The 14,505-nt window shown below is 38.4% G+C and overlaps 1 protein-coding gene across 2 annotated transcripts in view; it reads right to left on the minus strand.

The window, feature by feature from the left end:
• Positions 1 to 14,505, minus strand: part of LOC27207025 (sarcoplasmic calcium-binding protein, beta chain) — a 56,602-nt gene that overhangs the window by 35,414 nt on the left and 6,683 nt on the right. For both annotated transcript variants that reach the window (XM_039291381.2, XM_039291382.2), the window contains exon 3: positions 3,316 to 3,482. In XM_039291381.2, coding sequence (XP_039147315.1) covers positions 3,316 to 3,482 — 167 coding nt within the window. The remainder of the gene's footprint in view (positions 1 to 3,315; positions 3,483 to 14,505) is intronic.

Genomic DNA, 14,505 nt, shown 5'->3' on the forward strand with positions numbered 1-14,505 from the left:
AAACTAAACTATAAAAAGTGGATTCCAAAAAGGGATATGGAAAAATACCTTCGTGTTACTTTGTGTAACACAGTTGTATACCCCAGAAAATATCTATCGATTCCCCAGAAAATTATAAAATTTCCTGTTCACATTCTCACTAACTGACTGTTGGGTATCTGATAGTTGAGGGAATCCAACTCTTATTTTATTTTGTTATTATTATTAATTTTTCCAAATTTAGTTATACATATTTTGTCTTGCAGATGTTTATAAGCGTTTTATTTATTGTTTTGTGAAAGCGTTCTACATCTGTTATTGCTGTTTTCAGCCAAACTTTTAAAGACTTGCTCATAAGCGATAAATATTTGTCTGCTTTTATTATATTGCCACTTTCAACACCTATGTACGTAAATTACGCTAGAATGGTTTAGAAAGTATTTCATTAAGAGGTAATTCCTTGGAGCTTATAGTATTTTTTTAGTAATAGTGATTTCTTAGCTTGATATGTCTAGACCAAGTAGAACCTGGAATCTTTTACAACTTTTATTTGTCTAGCTGTTCAGCTAAAAATCTTTTTTATAGCTATTTTAAAGCAATGGTATATATATATAAAGCAATGGCGATATATTTTTTTGGTTTTAGCGAGCGAGTAGTATTAATTTAGGAATTGCTGGCGGCTGCGATATATGCTCCAGACCGCCGATGGGCCACTGGCACCCTGTCCCTAACCCTGTCCGCCCTGAAGCATTTGGGATTGCGGCAGCGCGTTGGTGGGTGGACCCATGTTGCCCTAGTCAGCATAGCCTCCAGCGAATCTTGGATGCTCAAGAGGGGAAAGCGACTGTGCCCTATTCCTAAAAGTACGCTGCTGATGGCCACAATCATGAGAAGCAATGCCGTCAGCAAAAGTTGATAATGGCATTAGACTTCTTAACCTAGTCACTTTCGACTTCATCCCAATCAAGTTGATTAAGCTCGTTAAGAATTTTTCTAAATGTTTGTTGAAGTTAATCGATCAGCTCCAACCTCATATTAGGAACGAACTCATTAAACAAAATTGCAGAGTTTCATAGGAAGTCCGCTAGACGTTCCACTCGATTATAAATTGCATCTGCCCCGCGCTTCAAAAATTTCATCCTGCTTGCATAATGTTATGTTTAATGTTTCCAGAATTTTCAGCAGGCATGGCAACAGCAACGAAACAGCAGAAACAGCGACTCGAAAGTCGGTTCAAGCGGGAAGATAAGCGCAAAGAAGAATTGGCGAAAGCTTCCGCTATATTTCGTATATATCTCGCTATTTCGTTATATCTCGTATATGTAATCTTCCGTGACCAACGGTTATATGTACTTTCAATGGTCATGCCTTTAACTTTGCTTGAATATTGCAGACACAAATTGTTGTCAACAACTCACTCAGCAACAACAGCGAGTTAAGTAAAGTTAAAGGTTAAATAGCTTTGAATGATTTGCACTATATATTGTTGATACACAAATCACACAGGGGTCACCGCATGCTAATAAGCTTTTCCATCAGCCATTTTAAATTAATGAAGAGACGAGTTTTACACAAAGAAAATGATAATGAGCGATTTAATTGCAGAGCGCACAGCAGAACGCAAAGCCAAAGGTGTAGGTGTGAGAGTACTAGAGAGAGCTCAAGAGATAGGAGCTTATACAGCGGAGAAATTACTGTACAGCGGGCATAGCCGGCGATAATACTACCACAGTCCGCTGTTGTTTGTCGTAATACGGCAATATGTTCCTCTAACCATGCTTGTCGGAGCAAAAGGAGGAGGCTGACCAAGCCTCTTTTATCGGTACCACGGGTTGAGCAGCTATCCAAGACTGCTTATTTTAGGTAGGAGTATCGTGGTTGCTCTGGTTGGTACCCATAACGCGGGTGTCCGACATTTGAGTTTCGGGGCTGGTTGCTCAAAACTCGGGAGCTGTGACCCAGAGATCAGTACAGATATTAGGGAAATCTCGTTTCTCAGCAAGGGGGAGTGTTTGCCGAGCAATAGCTTCTCGGGTCCCGACGTATGTATGCTTCTACGCTTTTATCGCGTATCCAGACACATGCATCATATGTTCACTTGTGGGTGGTGGTTGTAAAACACGTTCAGAGGGATCCGAAACTCAAACATACTGTACAGCTGAGATGCCGTAGAGTTTAACTATCTCCAAAGTTGGCATTTTTACAAAGTATAAATTAAGGAATTGCAGGCGGCTGGGTTACCCAACACTAGTAAAATAGGTTTTTCAGTAATAGTCACAGGGAACAAAACCCACGTCCTCTAGAGCATTATTCACCTTCTTGTTTCACGCTCTTGCTGACTGCTTCAAACCGATTATCGCTTTCTTGAGCGAGAATACCTTGTCTGGACTCTTTGAAATTAGGTACCCTTCAATGTGCCCCATGCAGACGGTCTCGCTTGGATCGCTATTGATGTACGCGCAAAGAACCATTTAATGAAGATTTTATCTATGCTCCCCCGCTAGTGCTATCATAAAACGCACACTCTCTAGTCGATAAGGCTGCGAAATACGGTCACTTGCAAGAGCGTCGTTCCAACACTGTAAACTCTTAGTAAAAACACCTAGAAAACAGCTTATGTATGGAAAGCGGATCGATAGAAGTGGATGCAGATTGACTAAGAGATTAAGAGTAGTACATATTGTAAATAAACAACGGGAAGTTACGTGATAGGCAAATAATGAAATTTCTTGAGCATTCCTTTAAGGTCCAGGGGTCCTACTAAGGTCCTACTAAATGCCGGTAAGGTCAGCCACCTAAGAACATCAGTATGGATCGTGGCGCAACGAGCCGAGAGAATTTACGAAATAGAAGAATCTAAAAGACATCACAAAAAAGGCCACACACAGAGCAGTGTTCAAGTGTTAGTGACGGAGATAACACAAAGATGATAAAAAGAAATGCTAAACGCTAAATGCTGGTGACTTCAGCGACTTAAGGAGATCAGTGTGGTTCGTGGCGCAACGTGTGTGTTGTTCAAATCGATAGAAATTTACAAGATCAATACAAATATAAAAAAATATCAAACATTTTTTTTCAAAAGTGTCGTCCTGGCAGTATTTTACGGTTTGGCGGCGTTAGAGTGGGCGTGGCAACATGAGTAAACAAACTTGGGTCTACGTTTTTTGGATCTGTATTCTTAATCTCAACTTCATAGGTTTTAAAGTTTTAAAGTCACCAGATCGACTAGGCTATGTCACTCTACGAGTAACGGGTATAAAATGGTTGGATATGTATTTCGTTATGTTTATTTTTCGATTACGACGGGATAAATTTAAGCTTTATTTGTAAAAATACCTTATCGTCGTCAGCAATAGCAGAGATTTCATCCCATAAATTTTTCATTAGCTTTTTATATTCATCCAATCGAGCAGTGCTGCAATCACCTTTTCCTTCTACGACACATGCTCTTACTGCCATACAAAGAAAATCATTTTGGTCCAGAAATCCATTGTTGTCAATATCTAAAAAAGATATAATTTTATCAACGTAGTATTATTAAAATAGGTAAGTAACGGGTATCTAATAGTCGATAAACTCGACTATAGCGGTCTCTCTTGTTAAGTCCGCAATATATAAATATTGTTCAAACAATTAGTGTGGTAAAGCTTTCGAACGGAAAATCAATAATTTTCGACTGTATTTTCTTTGAGAACTTTAATATCTCGCAGAAGTATCAATGACTTTTTAGAAAATAATTTAAAAGTTAAAAGTATGTTATAATTAAACACTGGACAAGGTTCTTGTAACAAAAATGGCCTATTATCTATTATATTATAGTATATAATTATATTTTTATAATATTATTATATATCTAGTATCTCTTGAGGAATTCAGAGTTTTGCCTGTATTGAGCTAATAATAAAAAAGTATTAGCTATTTTAAAGCAATGAAAAGACGAGGTTTATATAGTGATTTCTAACGATTTGTTTTTATTGGTTTTAGCGGACGAAGTTTTGCATCGATAAGATATGCACACGTTAACGAAAGCGAATGATAATAGGCGTCCTCATTGGAGAGCGAACAGCAGAACGCCGAGCCAAAGTTGTAGGTTCGAGCTTAGACGCTCACACAGCTCAAATTCATAGATAACAATGATATTGCTGCACAGCTGAGGTGCAGTAAAGTTGAACTGTGTCTCCCAAGTGGGCATGTAAGCAAACAAACATTTTAGGAATTGCTGGCGGCTGCTTGACCCGACAGCCTGATGATGACATGACAGATGACATTATTGTTATCGGTACCTTACTGGACGGGTACCTTACTGGGTTGAAAGTCATTTAGGGGTTTATACCAACGTTCTATGTAGCACTCGGAATTAAGTTAAAAGTTTTTAAATTGATATTTGCATAATTAGTTTTCAATGTACAAGTATCGGATATAAGACACAACCTCTTAAGTAAAGCAGGTATCTTGAATTGTAGCATAGAGGTGTCCTACAGAATACTTAGCTGTTGGGAAAATTTCAGCAGGTCACCGGTTCCCGAAAATTGGTAAAGTATTATGTAAAACTCCGTTAAAAGGATAGCTATAAGTATGGCTATAAAATGTAACACCAAAAATAGTTTAGCGATAAACCTGTAAATGTACGCCTTAGCTAAAATGCACAATTTTTGATATGGTAAGGTTGCCGAAGTAGCGGAAATTTAAAATATATATTCGAGTTCCCAACTTTCAGATACCCGTTACTCAGCTAGTGTGAATGCGAATTCGAAATTTCATAATTTTTCTCGGATACCGATAGATGTTGGAGAATAAAATAAGAAAACAATTGAAAATAATCAAAAGCGTGGGCGTGAACGGCTTGGCTGCTTTAGGGCGTTACAGTTGGCGTGGCAAATCGATAGAAATTTAAAAGACTAATAAAAATATGAAAATATATCAAAACATTTGTGGCAAACCTATAGAAATTTAACAGAATAATTAAAATATGAAAAAACATGGTCAACAATCTGGTCTAGAATCTGTATGCTTAATCTCAACCTTCCTGAGACGTTGACGTTCATGTTGTCACGCCCACTCTTACGACCACAAAGCGCTCAAAACTACCACGGCTACACTTTTGAAAAATGTGTTGATATTGTATTCACATTTTTATTAGTACTGAAAGCTTCTATCGATTTGAAAACAACAATTTTTGCTACGCCCACTCTAACGCCCTACATCCGCCCAAAACTGTCGCGCCCACATTTTTGAAAAATTAATGGATATTTTTACATAATTTTATTAGTCTTGTAAATTTGTATCGATTTCCCAAAAAACTTTATGGCACGGCCACTCTAACGCCCTAAAGCCGCCAAATCGGTCACGCCCACACATTTGATCGATTTAAAATTTTTTTTCATTTTATTCCAAAATATCTATCGACATTCTAGACAAATGATGAAATTTCGCGTTCGTATTCACACTATCTCAGTAACGCTTGGTTGATAATCTCTGGATGAGCTTCCTGTATTGTTTCAAAATCGGAGTCGCTATCAAAGTATAAAACACTGTGTTTATTTACAAAAAACTCTATCAAATACTGTTTGGTATTTTTATGAGTTGGCATTTCCTAAGATATGTTGGTGATCTGTTTTTTATAATAATTCTCCTGTTTTACCTTTTCTGATCCCTTAATGAAAATTACTTGTCTGGTGTAATTATTTACTGGCTTTTCCGTTAGTTTATTGTTACCTTCTTCGGCGCTGTGCTGCGTAGCTTCAGAAAAGAGCGCTTCCCCTATATTAATCCTGTATAGAGCATCTGCTACATAATTTTCTTTGCCTTTAAAGTGTTTAATATCAATATTAGGCTGTCTTAGATATGAACTCAGGGTCCATTTCTATTTGGTGAAACCCTTTAATTTTATCAATTGTAGAAAAAAATGTCCATATTCGCTATTGGATATTTTTCTGCTATTGTTCATATATCATAGTTCAGATAGATGCGTTTACTATGTTTGTTCACTTGTATCATACTCGAATTCTTTACTCCACAAATTGTATTAAAGATATATAGTCTTTCTTTGGAGTTCCCATTCGTATTACAGCGGATCAAGGCAGAAGTTATGCCAGCAACAAGTTCCGTGAATTTTCTTCAACAAACAGGATTGAGTTGCACTAAATAGCTACATATGCCTGTAGATCACATGGGCATGTTGAAAGGGTGATGAGCACTCTTAAGACTATGCTTACTGCTGTGGAAACGAGTCAGCGATCATGGCAGGATGCGTTTTCAGAAATCCAACTAGCCATGAATTGCACCACAAATCGAGTCACTAAAGCAAGTGCTTTGGAATTGCTGATAGGAAGAGAAGCCTGTCTTTTTGGGTTGCTGCAAGTCCATGTGGAAGAAAGTGCAGTCGAAAGAGGCAAAAGTAGTTCGGTATAGGCAAAGACACTAGAATAACAAGTTGCGTAACAGCCATACATTGGATTGGCACTATGCAGCTACTTTTTTGGTGACGGCCAAAATTGCTCTCTGTGCGCTCGCTTACGCTGAGAGCGTAAGAAATCTAAAAAATAAAATTTGCTTGTTTGTGTGAGTAAAAACAAGAGAAGAGAACGTGTAAATGTGTGCGTACTTGTGTAACAAGACGATTTTCGGGCCGAACTTGTAAAGTGAAGGGCATATTTTGTCAAATTTACCATGCATGATCATATGTGTACACACATACAGTTGTCGGCTGTCACTGTATGCGTAAAAAAAAGCTGTTCGCTATAGAGCTCTCCGCTCTCTCACTCTTGTACAAAAATTTTCGAACGTTACCTCGGAATTGGGTGTTCCGGAAGTTTTTGGATAGTAGATGATTTCGTCTCTAGGGCTTGTAGTTCAGGATCAGGTGAGTCCTGAGTTTCGTCCATCACCACCGATGTTGCGCTCAATATGTCCGAAGATTATGAGCTTTTATTATCATCTTTTATTATTTTTTGTTAAGCTTAGATGTTTTATTTTTATATTTATTATATATTTTCTTTGAGTTGCACATATTTTTTTGTTTTACGTGAACTTATTCAATATTTCGTCATACAAATATATTTAGTAGTATATAAAAATGTTTTGTTTTATATCCACTTATTCAATGGTTCGTCATTGACATATTTATAGTAGTATATAAAAATGTTTCTGATATAGTAATATAATTTTCTTAAAATTATTAGTTGAATTATTTTCTTGTTAAATTTTTTTTTCAATTTAAATTTTCACTTGTTTAATAGTTTCCTAATATATCTAGTTTTATGTTTATTTATATCCAGTTGTTCCGCTTCGTTCAGAGCAACCAAAGAAATTCTGGATTTATAGCTCCGTTAAATTCTGGAAATTGCCTGTTGCTTAAACAGCCGTGTGATGCACATTACGTTATCCTACCGACTGCGTCAGTTAAGTATTAGGATAATCGGGCATGCTCCGGTAATCGAATACGTAAGAATTTTACGATTACGATTTGAAATCGTAATCGTAAGAATTTTTCGAGTAAGAATTTTTCGATTTCGATTTGAAATCGTAATCGTAAGAATTTTTCGATTTGTAAAACGGGCACTTTTGTCTGGTCGAAATTAAAAGTAAATGTACTTTTTGGAATATTAAATGAGATCGTATTTACAAATGGAAAATATAGTTTACTCAGTGGTCTACTGATGTTTATTCCCCATCACCACAAGATCATTTTGCCACTTAGTTATTTTATAAAAAATGTATTTCTGACCCCACCTCATAACTTGAAAAACAAAATTTTGTCGCCGGCAACAAAAAGTTTAGATTTGGATTGGTATTAAACGTACGTCGACAAATGTAATCGGGAAGACTGTCAGACTGTTGGTGAAACGAAACAGGCAGGTATAAATGCTTATAAAATATAAAAAATGAATTAATTAATTTAAAGAAGAGCCAAATTGTTTTTTTTTTAAATAATGATATTTAATTCAAATATATAAATATTTAAAGTGGAGTGTAATTGGAATGTATTTGCGAATATCGAAATAAAAACTGTGAAAAAGTTTCCCGGTTTATTGTCTGGAAACAGCTGGAAACAGATTTTTGTTTACTATTTACAAAACATTCCGATACCAAAAATTTGCGAGTCGGAGCACCTAATAACGAAATCGAAAGATTTTGCCGAAATCTCAAAAAAAAGTTACGATTACCGTAGCATGCTTCCGATTTCAAGTCGCGTATACTGAATAAAAAATTAATCACGAAGATCATTTCTGTTAAACCGTTTTATTTGAAGTGTCCTTATATAGGTTAAGATAATTAATGAGTAAGCTTAAGTCTTGGGTGATTATTGGATCACCTATAATCTTTATATGCACATTTAGCATACACGCCGTTATATGGTGGAAAATGCTGTTTTTGCTAGTTTCCAGCACTTTGCTGGATGACCGGTCGGCTTTCTGGCCGCGGTTAGCTCTAGTACAGTTTGATACGTTTTTCAGTTTGCTTTGACCACTGATTCACTAAAGAGCTTATTATTATCACTCTATCTGAGTCTGTAGGCCAGAAGCTTTCGTAATCATCATAATTCTACATTTGGATCTACAACCTTCAATCCCGTGCAAAGACAGTTTCGTGGGAAACCATAATCGCCAGGCCTGCCGTTCACGGACTGCTGCGTGGGACCTCCAAGTGATTACATAATTGGTGCCCCACCAAACAGAACACAGCACAAAAAAAACATTTAAGTGGGCTGATAAAGTCTAAGACAACTTCAAATCACACAGGGAGAAAATAAGCAACTTATGTACCCAAAGTCATAACATATAAAATGTTCAATAAATTATTATCTGCCGTCTCTAAATAAAAATTTTCAGACGCCGGTTATTAATGTAAACATAACTTTCTGCCGAATTAAAATATTAAGTATTCGGCCTCTCAATAACTTGTGCTCAGTTTTAATCAATTAATGGCCTTATGAGTTTCCCAGGCCCAAATAAACCATATCGCAAAATGATAGTGAAGAAGAACTCTGATAGTTTCGCACAACACAGTGCTTAATTTTAAAGCCATTTTGGGTAGATTAGACTCTTCTCCTATGCAGATAAAACATCCTTACGCCTATTACGACCGGGACTTGAGTCGGTCCGTCAAGGCGACCAAACCCTAAAGCAGTACAACGATGAGGTCGAACGAAAATTAACCCTCGTTACAAACGAATTTGTCATGACATATGAAAGAGCCACATTGGTTGATACAGAGGTTAGGGCTGAAAAAATCCCAAAGGGCTGTTGTTTTTCCATCACAAGCACGAGAGGCAGAGGCCAGTATCGAACGAAGCATGTTCGCGACCACATATGCCAGGGCGGTGGAGCAAATAAACCAGAATATTGACTTCAACAAGAGCCAACACCTGAAAAACAGGCCAGCAAAAAACAAAGAAAAAATTCTGGTGCCGACCACGGTCCAGAAAAAAAACCCCCCTTGAAAAAAGCCAAACAAGAATCAAAATACTGGTTCATGGCGCAAACAGGACGACAGGGTCTCTAACCTACCCCAGCAAAATCAATCCCCAGAACCAATGGAGATCCATTCATCGTCTTTAAACCTTAGACATGCCTTGAACTTTAAGCAGGGAAGGAAGAAACATGCCCCTGAAAGACCAAACTACTTTGAGAGAAATTCTAGACAAAGACGCCAGGGGGTTTTCAATGTTGAGCAAGCCGCCAATGCGAAATAAGATGATGATTACGAAAACGCGAAAACGCGCGCGACTCATTGGACTCCTTATCAATTTTTTAGAGGAAGGTCCTGCTTTCTGTTTATTGAACGAATAAAAAAAAGAAAAAATTTATTAATTATTAAAATTTAAAATTTTCATAGATGATTGCACTACAAAAAATTATGTAAAGCCCATAAGGGAGCTAAAAAAAAGGATAACTCTTGTCGACTCCCCATTCACTGTGATAAAGTAAAGGAAAAGTGCTTAATGCACATACTTGGCATAACGTTTTTTTTACTCGATACTGTGAATTTCACAAATATCTATGACGTAGAAGTCCCAAGTTCGATGAAAGCAGAATTCAATAAAATGATACTTAAGAGTATCTACGTAGACGTAATGATAATTTTCTCCGAAAATGCTGCTGACTACGTCATACACATTGACACAGTACTTAAATGTGTGTGCCAAGCTAACATGAGAGTAGCACCTGAAAAAACCAAATTCTTCAAAGAAAGTGTTGAATTTTTTGGGTTTTATTGTTACATCAAAAGGGACCAAAACAGACCCGGAAAAGGTAAAAAGAATCTGATATCCTTCCTAGGCCTTTTCGAATATTATAAAAGGTTCAAATAATGCAAAATTGGCAAAGCCTTAGAGGCTTTAACATCACTTTTAAAAGGCGAAGATAAAAATTAATGAAATGAATTTGCAACCGGAACAAACAACAAATTAAAACAGAACTTAATTTAAAACCCCTGAAATTACAGAAAAATATAGTTTTCAAATTTACCTAAGCAGAACATCCTCACATCGAAAAAATTAATAATTTACTTATAATTATAGACCAATTCGGAATTAATTAGTGACTTAGAATCAATCTGTAACGTGAACTATTTTTATTTCAGAATCATTAGACTAGCTTATCCTTCAAAAATACATTTTCATATTAATGAATAAATATTTAACAGATTATATTTTATAGAGAAAACAAATAAATTAACAAATTTAAACAAATAATAATAGGTGTTAAGTCGAAAAATGCCGTAAGTTCGAAAATATTAATTCGACCCTGCGTCGAGCACTCGTAAGAAACTCGCAAACGTCGTGGACGTGCGAGCTGACGGGGAAAGCACAAATGTAGGATTAATATCGTAAACCAGTGAGTTGACTAATTAACAATGAATTAAGGTTTCGGTGATTTCATAGCTTTACGATCATTGGAGATCAAAGCGAACGCTCGAAATCCGTGTTCTCTGAACACTCTGAAATATTTTCCCTACGACCAAATGACGTTGAGGTCGTCATTTGGAGTCCAAAAGAGTCCCATAGGCATATGGCCACTGCCAAGAGCGCGTGGCCCTGAAGATCTTCACGACTAGCCGGGAACGGATTATCATCTATGCACATAGGCGCACGACAAGTCTGCACAGTCCAGAATTTCTTGATGTGTTCCGAAACTATCGTTGGGATTTTGTGAGATGCTGCCTGCCACACTCAGTTCAGAACTGCAGATCGAGAAAGAGTTGCGGAGTGGACGAATGTAGAAGAATTCACCACGCTTTGCTCTACTCTTATTTATCAAACGACCCCATAATTATATAGGCGCTTAGCCAGTTCTCCTTCACGGAAGGGGACCTTCAAAGGCGCTGTTTCGGTACATACCGGTACTGGTACTACATGGACTAAGACGTATGTTCTCGGAAGGTCTATAAAAGGAAGCGCTTCACTCGCATAATGGAGGCCAAGACCACACACGAAACCATGGCAAAGCGTTGGCAAACTGGCTTAATATCTTGAGGTACGACAAACTGGATCTCACCCTATGGCGGTAGGGCGACTCATACACAGCTCACGCTCCTGGTAAGGTACTATTTACAGTACCTACGATTCCGTGAACGCAATACGTGAAAAGTTTCACCAAGACCTGAGTAACATGACTCTTGTGTTTCTGTGGAGATGGGAAGGTCCAGGCCGTTAAGTTCTAAGCTTCATGCTCTCCAGCCTTGGCCAACTATATAACAAATCAAAATGCAGAACGATTCCAAAGGAGCAGCAGACGCAGCTCATTCACTGCTCGCTTCCTCAGTCCTGCCGCCTTATGATCCCTCGATACGCTGATTGGGCTTCGGTCACTGAATCCAACGAAGACTTCTCCAGCTGACCATATACTCGGCAAAGGCCATCTTGGTGAACAAAGGGTAAAAGCGAGGCACGTGAGCATCTAGACAGCCATCTAGTCCTGATCTTTTAGTGTGCGGAGATTTTTCAAGAGGGACTCTTTAATGATATTCTAGCACTGTCTTCTCCGTTAACGTCGTAGTTGGTCAATCAGTTATGGAGTGTGTGTAATCCGAGCGACTAAAACATCCGGAAACAACCCATCCCAGCCGTTTCTCTTGCGGCGGCAATCAGGGCATAAGCTTGATTTGACCGATGCACAGCAGTTCGTAAAAGAGACTGGCGCCAATCAGTAAATCAAAGCGTTGAGAGCAATAAAACTCTGGGTCCGCGAGCTTAAAGTTTTGGGGTATGTTCCAGCTGCAAATGTCAATATTCAATGACGCCTGACTTTCAATTACATTGGAGGCCATAACAGCAGTGATGTTGGTCAAGAACTAAGACGTTCGAGATCGCATTAAAATTTTTACTGACTGTGGCGACCGGCATTGCCAACAACCAAGCATCGAGAGAGCAGCGACGGGACAGGCGCTAACGATCGCCCAGCGTCGGAGTGAGAGAAGGGATTATTCTGGTGCGAACTGCGAAGCGGCGTGGGTGTGCGAATATCATTTATCCAAATAATCGAACTCAATATAAGCTATAAATCCTAACGTGTATTACTGTGATTAAGCGGGTCATTACATTGGCGACGAGTGGAAAAATCGGTAAATGATAATAATAATAACTAAAACCTTGGTAAATTTGATGAATTAGGGAAAAGGGCGCGAAATTACGGTAAACGACTGGCGTGATATAGGCTGTGCGTGAGTATGTGTGTGTGATTGAATGGGCCTACCGGCATATACATACATGAAAATGTTAAGAAAGAGGAGAGAAGGAATAAGCTGCGTGAGTGCAGATTGCACGTTGCCAACATAAACTGACTTTAAGCACAAAGCAGAATCAGTGATTCTGTATGCACAATTTTTCGCTCACTCTCATCCAACACACATGCACTCCGAAAGATAGGCTGAGTGAAGAGATTACTCTTCGCAAGCTTAAGAGAAGGTGAGTTAGAGAGACACTCTCTAGCAACCAGGAGATTAAGAAAAATAACTAATAAGGCCGAGTAAAGAGTAATACTCTTTACAAGCTTGAAAGATGAGAGAGAGAGAAATTTCTCTAGCAACCAAAGAGTTGCAAGGGCCGAGTACGCATTATAAGCTCTAAATAGAGGAGCTGAGTAGTGGTACAAGCCAAAGCATATTTAGAAAAAAATAAAAGAAACAGAACATTTAAATATATAAATAAAAAAAAATTTGTATAAAAGAATTTAATAAAAAAAAAGAGAAAAAAAAGAAAATATTACAAGCTTTTAAGTAAAGAGCTGGGTAATCGGTTTGAGTTGTAAACTGAAGGTTAAAGGTCGGGTGGAGCAGTATTCTCTCCACAAGCCAAAAGAATTTATAAAATTAAAAAGGAAAAACGTAAACAATTAAACCCCAAATGTAAATTGGAGGTATTATTGAACTGAGACTGGGTAATAATTACAAGCTCCTAAGAGGGCCGGGTATTAATTACAAGTCAAGTCATAAACCTAATAATGTATTTTGTTGTAAACCCCAAGTCTAGGTCCCGTATTTAAAATGACCGACAGTGTCATTAAACCGTTTCTGTGCGAGGTGATCGACAAGGCAATCCTCCGAAATGAATGGGAGAAGTGGTTGAGGGCGTTTACAATATACCTCGAGGCCGAGGGCATTGATACCGAGAAGCAGAAGAGGAGTAAGCTACTGCTTTTGGGAGGAGTCCAGCTACAGTCAGTAGTATACTCCCTACCTGGTGCGCTGGTTGAGACCAGCGACGGAAATAAAGAAGACATCTACAAAATCCTCATCGACCATCTAAATAAACACTTCTCACCGAAGCAGAACTCAACGTTTGAGAGACATCTATTCAGAGGCCTGACACCGTTGGACACAGAAAGCTTTGGGGATTTCTTGCTGCGACTCCGTCAACAAATGCAACGATGTGCATTCGGATCCTCAAAAGCGGAGATTGAGGATATATGTCTTAAGGATAAAATTATAGATGTGTGGGCACCTCTAGACCTCAAGAAAAGACTCCTGGGGAAGGAAAATTCACTAGAGGAAGTTATCGAAGTATGTCAGGTTGAGGAGCAGATCAACAAGGAATCAAAAGAAATGACATCAAGACCAATTGCGGAACCCATCTGTAAAATTGCACATCGTGGTTTCAAGCAGAGTGGGGAATGCCCCAGATGTGGAAAATTCGGACACACACATAATGACCCATCATGTCCGGCAAGAAATGTGACTTGCAATAAATGCTCGAAGCCTGGACACTATGCCAGGAAGTGCCGAACTAACTTGAACAGCCGATTCCCTAAGTCCCAAAGGAATAACCTGAAAAGGCCTCGCACGTATATACGATCTGTCAAAGAGGAGGCCACCAGCTCCAAACTGAAAAAGGGCGAGGCACATTGCTTTCGAGTGTCAAGCGAGGATGAAGAGGAGTTCATACGATGCCGAGTGGGAGGCCGTGAAATTCCTTTAATCATTGACTCGGGGTGCAAGTTTAACCTTATCAGCCACGCGGACTGGTCTCTGCTAGTGAAGAGAAAAGCCACAGTCTTTAACGTAAAGCAATTCCGAGCCTATGCCTCT

The sequence above is a fragment of the Drosophila simulans genome, chromosome 2R (assembly GCF_016746395.2).
Source record: "Drosophila simulans strain w501 chromosome 2R, Prin_Dsim_3.1, whole genome shotgun sequence".
Taxonomy (NCBI): Eukaryota; Metazoa; Arthropoda; class Insecta; order Diptera; family Drosophilidae; genus Drosophila; species Drosophila simulans.